This window comes from Dunckerocampus dactyliophorus, chromosome 10 (genome assembly GCF_027744805.1).
Source record: "Dunckerocampus dactyliophorus isolate RoL2022-P2 chromosome 10, RoL_Ddac_1.1, whole genome shotgun sequence".
NCBI lineage: Eukaryota > Metazoa > Chordata > Actinopteri > Syngnathiformes > Syngnathidae > Dunckerocampus > Dunckerocampus dactyliophorus.
The window spans coordinates 17238023-17252219 of NC_072828.1; the positions used below are offsets into that span (position 1 = coordinate 17238023).

At 39.6% G+C, this 14197-nt stretch overlaps 1 protein-coding gene across 7 annotated transcripts in view; it reads left to right on the forward strand.

Moving 5' to 3' along the window:
• The window catches only part of eps15 (epidermal growth factor receptor pathway substrate 15), a 35082-nt gene extending 21238 nt beyond the window's left edge, over positions 1 to 13844 (forward strand). For 6 of the 7 annotated variants that reach the window (XM_054790294.1, XM_054790291.1, XM_054790293.1 and 3 more), the window contains 3 exons: positions 474 to 609; positions 4721 to 4926; positions 12331 to 13844. In XM_054790294.1, the coding sequence (XP_054646269.1) occupies positions 474 to 609; positions 4721 to 4926; positions 12331 to 12471 (483 nt within the window). In that variant the 3' untranslated portion in view covers positions 12472 to 13844. The remainder of the gene's footprint in view (positions 1 to 473; positions 610 to 4720; positions 4927 to 12330) is intronic. The other variant, XM_054790297.1, reaches the window with a different exon arrangement.
• The last annotated feature ends 353 nt before the right edge of the window (positions 13845 to 14197 follow it).

Here is a 14197-nt window from a genome sequence, read left to right on the forward strand (position 1 = left end):
CTGCTTTGCATAGCTTGCATATGGTGTGGGTTTTGTTGTGATTTTGTTGCTTGAAAAATCCAAAGACATGCCAAACTTCTTCTTTTTTTTTTTCTTTTTTTTTTTGATGTGTTGAAAATCTTTTGCGGTGACTAGCTAATGCTAGCATACTGCTACTATTTACATCCATTCTCGTCTTCAGACATGGTAAGCAAAGGAGCGTGTGTGACCATCCTTTGCATGACAGCCCAGGCTATCTCGTTGTTTAAGAGACACACTGTCAACCGATTGCTTGTCTGGCAACACTTGGTGCATGTCTCTACAATTGCTCAATCTAAAGATTTATGGCTGATTCTTATCAATACAGGAGACTGCTACCGGCGCAGCCGAATCTGTCGTTTGAATATCCAGTCACAACACTAATCGTTCACAACACTAACGACTACACTTAACCATACTGAATCATGTTGTGTGTTTTTTCTTTAATGTACCAGTCAAATGGCCCTGATCAGTTTGGCATCAACAATAAGAACTTGTTCCAAGATGATAGCCAGTCTGCCAATCCTGACGTTCCCCCAGCCCTGCCTCCCAAAACGGGGACGCCAACGAGACCACCCCCTCCACCTCCAGGTCAGTACCAGGTTTTGGAATGGAGATGTACAGTATCTCATAAAAGTGAGACACCCTCAACATTTCTGCGAGTACACCCTTCATGAAAATGTCCAATTTGAAAACTTACCTTGGTGTACCCAGTGTCACTCGCTCATGACGTGTGGCTGTTTTTTCCATCTGAGTTCAACAGCTGGTGCTGTGTTAATGTCCAAGCAGAAACTGGAGTAATTGTACAGTTGATCAAATTTACTAACGATTTGTCAGATCAAAATAAATCGCTGCATATGACTTCTATCAAAACATAATATGATATATAATATGTCAGTGTTTATTTTGGAAATTCACTACTTAGTGCTCCAGCCCTCTAAGCAGAATTAGAACTGTAGTTCTTGTACCGTAAACGTAAAACTAGGGGTACTCCGATCGAGAAAAAGCACGGTATCGGCATATGCCGATACTTGCTTTGTAACGCTGATCACATCCGCCGATCAGCTCCGCCCCCATTGCAGCATCCAGCCTATAGAAACCGTCTATCTCAAACTTTTACTTCACAAAGCCAAAACAAGCATGGCTGCCGTGTAGGACTTCCCGTCGTTGTGAAAGTGATCCAAGTTTTGCACCCTGCAAAAAATGCCACGGAAAATGTCTTGCCGGGGTGGCGCGTTGCATGGCATTTGGGGTTGGGCACTTGGCAGGGTGTGGTGTGTTATCGAGGCTCGCGATGTGATCATCTGTCTGGCGGCGGCTAATGTAGCACATGTGTGTGCGGGAGGAGACAAACAGTCGCAAACGACGAAACCCACCGCCAACACGCAGCAAACCACGCAGACGAGAGGCGAAGAGCAGCTACTGTGAATGCGTCACCCACGGGTGCAGCCGCCTGCAGCTGCCCGTTGCCTCCCGTGTGTGGCGCCCAGTCACGTCCGCCTTTCGTCTACATAGTAAGCAGCGTGTCGGCGGGAAATGCTTCCGGTCAGTCAAGCGGATCAAAGTCACACAACGCAACAGATTTTGGAACTCGGTGCACACATACGGTGTGTTGCATTGTAAGGCGCCCCGTCCATTTTGGAGAAAACTTAAGACTCTTACTCTTAAGTGCGCCTTATGGTCGTGAAAATACGGATACTTAAGATTTGTCAGCTTCTATTTTGGAAATGCACTACTTGCTGTATTGGCTCTCTAAGTAAACATCATGGGAACTGTAGTTTTTTAGCCTAAACGTAAATCTAATCTACAGTACTGCAATCTGTTTTACATGTCTTGACATGTAGTTATGTAAACATAATTAGTAGTCGCAGCTACAGCTGATGTCATTTTAACTTTTCAAATTTTGTAATTTAGTTTTTGTTTCAAATTGCGGAAAGTAGTTCAACAGTTGAAAGTATTATACTTTGGTCATGCATGCAAAAGATATAACACATTTAAAAATGTACCTGCATTGTTTTTTGACTCTATTAAATAAATGTTAAATAATGTTAGTCTCGTCCTGTTTCATCATTGTTGTTTTCTTAAAAGTAAAGTTAAAATACAGAGTCAGGCAAAATGATCTGACACACGTGTAGGTTAAAGAAACAAGAAAGTGTTTTTTTTTTTTTTTTTTTTATGTTTTAAAAATTAAATCAGTCAAATGGGATCCATTATTGCCCACACACTCAATGCAGATCCAGTAGCTCTGAAGTTGGTAATCCATAACAAGATCGTGTTTCGAGCTGGTACGGGGTCATGTCTACCAAAATTGAAGTGCAAATGGAACGCTCGTTGTGTTGCAGTTACAGATTCGTTTCCACATTGAAAGCGCGATGCTCACCAGTCCAATTCATGGCACCAACTGAAAAAGAAACGAAAAACAATGGCATTACAAAGAAACAAAGCAAAATGGCATTATATGAAAAAAATGGCATTATATGTACTTTTCGAAAATAAAAACACTTTTTTGTTTCTTTACTTTATTTGCCTTTTATTTAACCTACAAATGTGTCCGATCATTTTGCCTGACCCTGTATAATCTAGTCTCGTTCTCGTAACTCCAATATTGTGTATTGTCTCCTCTCTTGATCTGAGTGTATTGTGACACCCCGAATCACAATACATGTTGGCATTCATGTGTCACTCAACAAATTGTGGTCCCCAATGCCAGCAGCACTCATGCAGCCCCAGACAATGATACTCCGACTACCATGCTTCACTGTAGGCAAGACACACTTTTCTCTGTACTGGTTGCTGCCACACACATTTGACACTATCTGGAGCAAATTAAATGTATCTTGGTCTCATCAGACCACAGGACATGGTTCCAGTAACCCATGTCCTTAATTTGATTGTTTTCAGCAATCATCTTTATGTACAGCAACATGTCTTTATGTAGAGCAACAATTCTTTTTCTCACTTCCTCAGAAAGGTCTTTGCCATGAAGTGCCATGTTGAACTTCCAATGACCAGTGTGAGATGATCCATGTCATGTGATTACACTAAATGATCCACATAAATAAATATAAAATTTTAACTCGTTCAATACCAAAGAAGTAGTTTTAAATTATTTTGGCGCCAGAGATGTAGAGGTGATGTAACTCCTCACCAATGGATTAGGCTTCAGAGCAATTTTAATGCCATAAAAACAGCCACTGGGTGGCAGAAGTGCGTGAGAGTCATGAGAGGAAGGATCAATACATGACAATGCGTGTAGCAAGCTGCTGGCGATCTTCTACTAGTCTGTGGTAGCCAGTGCCCTGTACTTTGCAGTGGCTTGTTGGGGGAACAGCATCAGCAAATGAGACATACACCAGATAGACAAGCTGATCAACAAAGCAGAACAAGTCATCTCAAATCAGTTGGAGGCGGAGGAGAGGAGAGACAGGACAACACTGAACAACCTGTTCTCCATCATGGACAACCTTGCCCATGCACTTCACAGGACAATAGAGGGGCAGCAGAGCTCATTCTCCAACAGACTCCTCCAGTTCCGCGCTCACAGTGAACGCTACAGGACTTCATTCATTCACATGCCATCCAGGTCCATAATATATCACCCACCTGTAAGAGATAATCCTATATTATTCATATTATTCATCATTCATCAACACATTATTGCGCTGTACTGTTTTGTCCTGTATTTCTGTGTAGTGCAAATGCACTTTTATTTAGACATATTTTAACTCTGATTTGTAAATACACAAATCTTTTTTTTATTATTCTCTTTTATTTATTTTATACATATCGTATTGCATTTTATATAACAGTGTTTTTCTTTTTTCTTCTACTATTGAGGTACTGCAACCAAGCAATTTCCCTACTGGATCAGTATTGTAAAATGTAATGACCGTAATAACATGGGGCAAATGTCAGCCATATGTCTATGGTGAAACTTACAGCTATCGGGTTTTGTTTTAAATCACATATCTTTTTTTGTATTTATGTGTACAACTGTAGTTAGGCGGTGTCAGCAATGCATTACATTGTAATACATTCTTAAAGACGGATAAAAGCCCAAAATCCAGGACAGCGATGGGCTAGTTGTTCGAAGCAATAAATTGACCTATCTTTTCAGTGATCCGCTTTGCCTTTTTGCTCGATTTAAGATATTTGTCTTTCCTCCGAAGTCCAGAGTTTGTTGCTTTTGGCGTAGCAGCCTTTTCGTCGGTTGTCCTGAGATGACATTAAGTTTGTGGTGTTGAATGCAGCTCTGCTCGTACCACCACTTGAAATCGTTTTGCAGACATTGCAAGTGGCTGTAGGACTGTTTTCATTTACAATACAGACGCCTGACATGGCTTTGTTTACTTTCTGGGCTGCTGCAGAAACAAAGCACTTTATGGCAACTGCAGTAAAGATCGGGTGGGCTCATTCTCCGATCAATAAAAAAAATGCCAAAAATCTCTACTTGCTACTGATGCTTTTCGATTGACAAAAGCAGGTACAGTACAGAGTTACAATACCTTATTGCTTAGCTCTGGACAAGTATTGTACTCCATAGTCTCCACTTGGCAGTGGCCCATTTTCTCGGTTTGTTCTCCTCCATTTCTGTTTTTTGTCTGCGTTTTTCATTCTGACTAAGGCATTCAATGCATGTGCGCCATGTTTGTCAACAGTCCTTCTGCGCAATTAATTCGCCTTTCTCTGCGCTTTCATGCAGGTAAGAGATCCTCCCTCTCCAGAACAGAGTCCTCGGACTCCTTCCATCGACGAGGGCACTTTCTCCCACAGACCTCGGGAGAGTTCTCCTCCTCTTCCTCCTCCTCTTCCCTGCCTGCCAAGGATCCCATAGCCGACCCCTTCGCCCCTTCTTCCCCTCCTCGTCAGCACATACAGGAAGCTGACCGATTTGCCAGCTTTGACAAAGTGAGCACCGCCCTCTCTCCCTCTCACTCACCTCCACTTGAGTTTGAGTAGACACACACCCTCCTCTCCTCTCTTGTCCTTTGAACTCCTCTCTTGTTTTAATTTCTGCTCAGTGTCCAGCCAGCCAAGCAGCACCTCTTTCCTTAATCCCTCCATCCACTCCTTGTCCCCATTAAGGAAAATAACACATTCTTTTATTTGTTAGTCATTATGTGGCTCTCGCACAACACACACTCTGATATTACACACTGTGCATAATTGAATGAAATGAAATGAAATTTTAAATCACCCCTTTTAATTGTCTTTATGTCTCGAGGCCCATGTCATATTTTCATCCAGTGCAGTGAGGGTGTATTCATGGAGTTTTACAGTCAGGTCTTTTCTTTTAATGGTGCATATGTTGAATGTGGGATGCATGGCTTCCTTATTGTCAGCCCCTGTTAGATTGCATGATCATACCTGCATGCATCCATTGACCTAGTGCAAGCGCCATCTCAGGATAGCTCTCTCTCTCTCTCTCTCTCTCTCTCTCTCTCTCTCTCTCTCTCTCTCTCTCTCTCTCTCTCTCTCTCTCTCTCTCTCTCTCTCTCTCTCTCTCTCTCTCTCTCTCTCTCTCTCTCTCTCTCTCTCTCTCTCTCTCTCTCTCTCTCTCATACCGTATGTGTATGTACTTTTTTCAACACACACACACGCACACAAATTCATTCAAACTGCAAAAAGAAGAAACGGGTGAGTGAGACGAAGCATTAACAAGCATTAAAGTGAAATGGTTGAGGGGTTGAGCTGTGGTCGTAAACATTCGATGAGCTGATGAACAGCCTGTTTCACTTTTAACCCATTTCTTCTTTTTGCATTTTGAAGCTCTACTTAGAACCTCCTTAAGATCCAACAGTGCTAAATGTAAATTATTGCAATTTTTCAACTGGTCTTAAAATTTTGATCAGGAGTGCATATAGTGTGTAGGAGTGCGTGTGTTCGTTCGTTCGTTCGTGTTTGTATATGTATATGTATGTGTAGGCGTGTCACAATTCATTCAGCTCACGAGACGAGACGATCTGCGATTATTGGGTTTACGAGACGAGATGATATTTTGACATTACTTTTAAGAAAACTACAATGACAAAATATAGGACTTTTATTTAACTGAGTCACACAATGCAGGTACGTTTTGGAATGCTTTATGACTTTTCATGCATGACCTAACCATGATACCTTTTAACTGTTGAACTTTTTTCCACAAGGTGAAACTACTGAACTAAATTCTAAAAGTTCAAATAATGACGGCAGTGGTAGCTGCTAATCATTTACAGGTATATTGACGTGTAGTTATGAAAAGACACATGTATAACAGATTGCAGTGGATTAGTTTGTTTACGGTAAAAGACATTTTTACCATTATTAGTGCGCTGTAGACATGAAATAACACCCCTATAATCACCTTAATACTCCTATCATTCTTTGTTTACACCTCATTGCCAAGCTGTAATGCGCAGGCTATGGGATCACTGCAGGGACACAAGAGACAGCTGCCTATTTAAACAGTATGCTATAGGGATGTCCCGATCCAAGCTTTAGGATCGGGATCGGCTGCCGATCTGCTGTATTTGTGAAGATCGGACAATATCGGCTACTGCCACGAGATCGGGCCGATCCGGTTGTCGTATCACATTTGTAACTCAAAGCCACACTACAACATGGTAGGTGCAGTAATGCCCCTCAAAGCTGGTTGCCACTCAACTCGAGCCACCCGCAAGAAGAAGAAAATGCAACACCAACATTCAGACGTGTCCCCATTTTCACGTTGGATGTTGATGATAGAAATGTAGCAATAAAATGTAAATATATAAGTCGATTTTGGTGTGCTTTCGGTAAAAACAGTAATTTATCAAAAACAGATATCGCTTCTTTCATGAATAAGTCTGCATTGTTGTTCTTTGATTTTTCTCATGATATAATTTACTTGATGGACAATACTCAGAGGTAGAGAATTTGTCAGACATCAATGATCCCACGGGGGATACTGAATATCAACCCCCCTCATGGGAGCCAAGCAGCAGTGAGGAGGACAGTAGTGGATGGAAGACCCAATCCCACACCCCTCCAAGCGACGTAAAGATCTCCGTTATGAGTATGAAGGATATTGTTCGGATTATGACGTTGCCAGGTCCCACACACTCAGAAGTTTCACTCAGACACAGCAGGATGAAGCTGATGACTCAGACAATGTCTCTGAAGAGCTAACCCCAAGACCAAACCATCAAAGGCAGTCCATGAAAGGACATGGGATTTAAAGGGAGGGCCTCTTCCTATAACACCAGACCTAGCAAAATTTGAGCATGAGGAGGAAACAGCACATCACAGAGAGGGTTTGTTTGTATAGCAAAAGGTGCTGCGTTTGAAATTTATGAAGGTGCAGATGCACTGCTGTGGCAGGCTGAAAAACCAAAGGATCTGGGAGGCTTAGTGATTGATCATCTGCCTCAAACTCTGCGCCGTAATACAAAACTTTTTTTAATGACCGGTTTTTCATATCCATCCAAGGTATGGAACGCATGATGAAGAAACAATTGTCTGTAGCTGGTACAGTTATGAAGAATCAAGTCACTGCAGCAGTGCAGAAGCTACTGGCTGACCAAGAAATGAAAAGGGAAGCGGTACATAGATGTACATAGAAGATGCTATTACACGTCAAGGATCAGCTGGCTACTGTACCACAAAGACCTCATTGAATGTAGTACACCAAAGAAGAACATTATGCAGTTCCTTGAATTTTGACTGGAAGTGGCCTCGGAGCAGCGTGACCATGGCAACTCAAGACTTTCCGGAGCTGGCAGATGGCACAGATCAAAGGGCACTTTAACAAATCATGTCCAGACTGTTATCTTGTTCTGCTTTTGCGCTATTGTGTTCAGAACCATAACAAAGAGTTTTGCACACCATTACACAGTTATGACTTTATTGCGTTGTATGAAATTTAAATCCGAATGTCCAAATATGTACATAATTTTTCTCTAAAACTACATTAAAAGCTAATTCTTTTTTTATACTCATCACTCCAAACAGCAAGGAGAAATTAAAAAGTAATACCAAATAAGAGCTTGGGTCTTAAGAGGTTAAACAAAAGACGAGAAATATCATCAATTTTAATCTTGCGACATCTCTAGTATTTACTGTACTATATATACATACACACACAGACACACGCTGTATGTCTGTGTACCTGTATGTATAAACAAATACATGGATGTGTGTGTGTCTGCATGTGTGACTGTACAAATAAGTTAAATAAAGTGTTAAATCAAGGGCATCATCTTTGATTTCTTTTTGCGTCCATCTGTCTGCAACTGCATGAGCTTTGCGATCAGACAAAACATCCTCCGATCCTTCTTTTAAAATCCTTGTTAAGCGATCATTCCATATGCACTACTTTATTTTTATATAGACCTGCAGGAGGCAAGCACCATATTTCTTCAATTATAGGCCTCCGCTCCAATATACGTAGATGCCGTGTTTCTTTCATAGTTGCGCAATTTAAAAAAATCAGTGCTCTATTGATGCCAACAAGTCGTGCCTCTTGGTAGCCGTATAATTAATAGTGTACATTGCTACGTTTCCACCAAGCAATGGAATGTGTACATAAGATGTCGATAGTGTCATACTGTATATACTGTACATTATATCATAATAGTGAGTACACCTGTTACATTTCGGCTAGAATTAGGTGGTGTGTTCATTTTTAGTGATTAGTAAATCTAAACTGATATACAAGAAGCACACTAACTACTGTAACTACCCTAACTAGCATCATCAAGTTTAATTTCTTTTGTATTGTCCCTCAAGAAGCTGTAGTAAAATACACTTATCTATTTTGAGGAAACAAGTTTATTGTGACCACTACCAGCTCTTTTGTTCTCTTCCCATTCCCAAGTACAAAAAACAAATTTAGTCAGAAAAAAATGACAACAAAACAAAACAGGGCTTTCTTTTTTAGATCAGTGGCTCTCAGACCTTTTACACAAAGTACTAGCTCAGAAATATTTTCCTTGCAAGTACCACCGTTTTTGCTGCCTCTGCTTATCATCACGGTTTTGTTTTAAATACACTGATCAAAATTTTAAGACCAGTTGAAAAATTGCAAGAGTTTACATTTTGCACTGTCAAATCTTAAGGAGGTTCCAAGTAGAGATCCATCCATCCATTTTCTATGCCGCTTCTCATTAGGGTCACGGTGGCATGCTGGAGCCTATCTCAGCTGACTTCGGGCGACAGTAGTAGAGATTAAAAATGCAAAAAGAATAAGTGGGAGTAAGACAAAAAAAAATGTTGAGTAAGCAATATATTGCAAATAAGCATTAAAGTAAAATAGGCTGTTCATCAGCTGATGAAAAGTTTAAGACCATAGCTCAAAAGAATCCCAAAGCCCCCCTAAAATAGACCACTCCATTGTATTCTAACGACTGTCAATTGGCACCCCAAAAGAGCGAAACCATTCTTGTCTGGACATTCCTCCTCCTTTAGAGGGTAAATACTTTGGATCCTGCATCAACTCAGACTAGAGCTGTCCTATCTAGTCATACTAGTAAAGTCGCGATGGAGTCGATGTCCTGAGAATACAATACAGTGACTTGGATGAATGAGAATATTCACAGGCGTCAATAGCTACGGCATTTTACTGCCAAAAATGAACAAGAAACTGAAGAAACAAAGGTGGTCTAATAAATGTTTACATAGAGAAAGTATGTAAAATATGTAATTTCAGTTTTATTTAAAAAAAATCTCTGATGTTCCTAAGTACCACTAGATGGAGCCCATGTAGCAGTGGTATTGGTACACAACAGTGGTATTGGTACCACTGTTCGAGAATCAACGCTTTATATAAACCATGATAAACATCATGCAGCAAGTGCAAACCTTAATAGACGTTATGCTTCGTCTGCGCAGTTGAGGCCGGTGTGTTTATTGTAACATGACGTAGAAACTAAAACGGGGAACAATTACTTCCACTTTTAGTAGCACTGCATTATCGACCGTACCCAGGAATAGAAGCACACACAAATAGAAAGTGCGGCTGTTACCTGTTCCTTTTGCTTTGTAAGTGTCAACAACCAGACATCAGATTCAATCTATTTTTACACCTTTGGACACGTAAGGGCCTCCTCTCAATAGAGACACCTTACATTGAATATGCGGCTGGTACTCTCTGCAGTTGAGTAAATAAATGCCCACGAACACTAGGTAAGGAGCACTGTATAAAAGCGCTGTATTAAGCGTTTATGAAAAAAGCTGGCAGGTGTGTGAGTAATTCAGGATTACAGTAATTTGTGTTTCAACATATTTTCATTGTTAGTCTGACACACAAATTGTCAATATACAATTGAGGCACTTGGCAACTAATTGGCCATAAGCCACTGGCCATTTGCTTAATAATTGGAAACCTTCCAGGATATCTGTATTACATGCACAACAAATGACACTCTGGGTGTCCATATACAAGTATTTTCACACGACTGTATATGTGTACTATGAAAAATCAGTCAGTATATTCCACATTCTATACTGTGTACCGAGTGTTATTTTTCCAGTTAAACATTAACATGTATTGAGCATTTGAAGTCATTCATTTAATATATGAGCTGCTGACATGCCACCGTCATGTACACTATTCCTCAGACCATTTTTTCTTTCTCCTACACTGATCACATGCCCACAGACAATATGTCACAAAGGGGTCATTCATCCTCCTCATCTTTGATCCATTTAAATTGATTTTCATGACCTCAGCTCTGTTTTTATTCACTCTCGTGATGTATGTTGAGTGAGCACACACGACGAGAGCCCAACATGTTAGCTCTGCGTCACATGCATCAACACCCGGCTGTGACAATGCGTTTTCTGTTTTTTTTAAATAGAAAAATGCTCAAAGTGTTCTTCTCAAGCCAAATATACCCTTATTGGAAACTTCCATTAGGCACACTTAAATCTGCTGTTACGATTTAAGATGGTAATGTTCCATTCCATTTGTTGTTTTAATTGATTTTACTTTCAACTTCATTTATTTTCCTTATGTTTGGTTTAATTTTATTTGAACATGCATGCAGATTACAATGGAATACATCTCATGAATCATCATTTCAGTTTCACATGTCCAAAAGGAGAAGGAAGAAGGACAGTTTATTTAATCCTACCCCCCATCCATTCCAAATCATGTGCAGTATATATTATTCACTTCTTGCATTCCATGTAATATTATTCCATATAATAATCAGTGGAATAATAAAAAAAATAATAAAAAATAAAAACAAGCATGACAGAACAATAAGTATAATAATCGAGACTCTTCTGCCTTATATTTAGCAAACATCAACTGCTTGTATTGTTTTTTGAATTCACTCGTCTTTGTACATTGTTTGAGTTCTTTACTCAATCCGTTCCATAATTTAGTTCCGCATACTGAAATGCTGTGGGTTTTCAGCGTTGTTCTCGCATATAAATGATTTTAGAGAAATATTGTAAGACGTTTTTGAGTAACAAGTTATTGTTAACTTTATGCATTAGTTTAGCTGTTTGAAAATGTACTAAATTGGCAAATTTTTATATCTGTGATTTTAAAAATAAAGGGTTTGGATGTTCTCCATACGCGGCATTATGATTTATCCTCACCGATTGTTTTTGCAGTACATTGACTGAGTGAAGATTGCTTTCATAATTATTGCCCCATATCTCCACACAATAAATTAGATGTGGAAATACCAAAGAACAGTAAAGAGTGTGTAGTGATTTTTGATCAAGACCAAATATTGTTTTATTCAATATTGAAATATTTCTCGCCACCTTTTGTTGTATATTTTTGATATGAGATTTCCAACTCATTTTTTCCATCTATTATGATCCACAGAAATGTATTTTCTTTCACTATTTCAATATCCACTCCATCTATTTGTATTTCATCGTTCGTATCCTTTCTGCTATTTCCAAATAGCATTATTTTAGTTTTACTTAAAGGATAATCTGATAATCTGTTTTTATCAAACCATGACTTTAATATGACCATTTCATCCTTGACCTTTTTAATTAGTTCTTGTGTGCTTTCCCCAGAACAAAAGGCAGTGGTATCATCCGCAAATAATATCAACTTTAAGTCTTTTGTTACTTTACAAATGTCGTTGATATACAAATTTAACAGTTTTGGTCCCAATATTGACACCTAGGGTACTCCACATGTGATATTTAAACTCCCAGATTTATATTCTCCTAGATTTACAAATTGCTTCCTGTTTGCTAGGTAGCTTTTAACCCAATTCAAAACTAATCCTCTGATTCCGTACCTTTCTAATTTTGTTCCATTTTTGTTCCATTCTCCTCATACACACTTGTGTGCCTCCTTATGTGTATGTATGTGTGCAGTACCCAACGGAGGAAGATATGATCGAGTGGGTAAAGCGCGAGAGCGAAAGAGAAGAGAAGGAGCGTCTTGCCAGGCTTACCCAGCAGGAACAAGAAGACTTGGAGTTGGCCATTGCTCTCAGCAAGTCTGAACTCTCCTGAGGGGGCTTCCAGCAAAACCCTGCCCCACTCCTTCAAAAACCCGGCACAGCAACAGGTGGCCTGTTTAAGCACCAAAGCGAAAGTGGAGACTTAAACCAATGTTGCCCTCAAGACTGGCATGGCGGTGTCTTTTACATCCTTTTAGGAGAACCGTAATGGAGCAGATGAACAGGGAAACCCAGCTTGTCAAGTCCTGTCCCTTTATTTGTCCAGAATGTAACTTATTCTTAAACCTGAACTAGAGCTTTATCCACTAACTCACTACAGTCAGCCACTTCTGAAAACGTCATCACTAATCACCCTTAGTATTCTCAAATGTGCAGAAGCGGGTTTAGATGTCTCAAAGTGAAATATCTGGAATGTAGCAGCCATCATGACTGAATGTGATTTTATTTCATTATTTTCCAAACAAGATGACAAATGGGGCTTGGCACGTTCTCTTGACCTGTGAAGTGCATGCTAGGTTCTTACATTAAAAGAGAATAAATGGACCGTGATGCTCACCATGGTTTATTTTAGCGTTGTGTAGGAGGAAAGCATGAACTAAGTAGCATAAAGATTCTTTATATTTTCAGATATAAATTTAAGTATAACATAACTGTGATTTTGCTATCATTTTTTAACACAAATTCATTTTTAAAGATCAAGTAAGGAGATCCACTTGTAACGACAGTTGGGCTTTTGGGTGCTACTCGTTTAAGCTCCTCAGTGTGTAAGAAATAAATGCAAAGGTCATTAAATGTACACTGATGTGATGGGTTTAATGTGCGATAGATCATAATATGTACTAAAAGCTAAAGCAGAAGCAAATGCATGCACTCAAGGTGATATAATAGAAGCCGTACCTCTATTAATGTTTCATCCACTTAATTCACAATTCACCACTGAGAAGTTGCTGGGCAGGAGTGTCGAGCTACACCCTCACGGAAGCGTATGTACAAAATAAGGCCACCTCTCAAATGAATGCATTGCTTCAAATACATCCTTTGTACTCTGTAGCTAAATAAACACCTAGAAACTGCTCTCAGTGCAGATAACTGCAACCACAATAAACATATTGTTACACAAATACCTCCCTGACAGTGTTGACACCTAATAATATGACTCCCACATGTTATAGATATATTCTGTCTATGTGTTAAATGCTGTAATGAAATTGTTTTCCAATTATAGAATACCAGAAGAACCTGAACCTTTCCTAAATGCCTTTTCTCTTCTGCCCTTCCCCCCCTTCAATTTCATTTGTACAGACTGTTCCCCACCCGCAACCACCATTTCTACTTACAGGTGTGCTCACAAAATGCATTTGATCTTTTTTCTGATGAATATATAATGCACTAAATTGAAACGGAATAAATATTTGAAACCCTATACACCATTTTATTGTACTCTGGCCACATTTGCATGTGGTGTGATTGACACTCTGTGAGGTACTACTTAACAATATGTTTGTGGTAGTTTGTCTGCTTTTCAATTGCTCTCATTCACAAATACACTTGAAATTCATCTTATACTGTGCGTACCTGGAGATTTCTTTTTACAGGTTGGATCCGGCACTGCCAGGAATTCTCAACCCCATGAAAAAAAAAAATCACATTCCCCCCCAACCCTTCCTGTGTCAGCCGTTGTCACCACACTATCAATCACTACGGTGGCTGAGAAGTGTAAAACAGCAAAACAAATTACAGTTACCCAAACCAGAAGCAGAATGTACCAGACAGGAAGT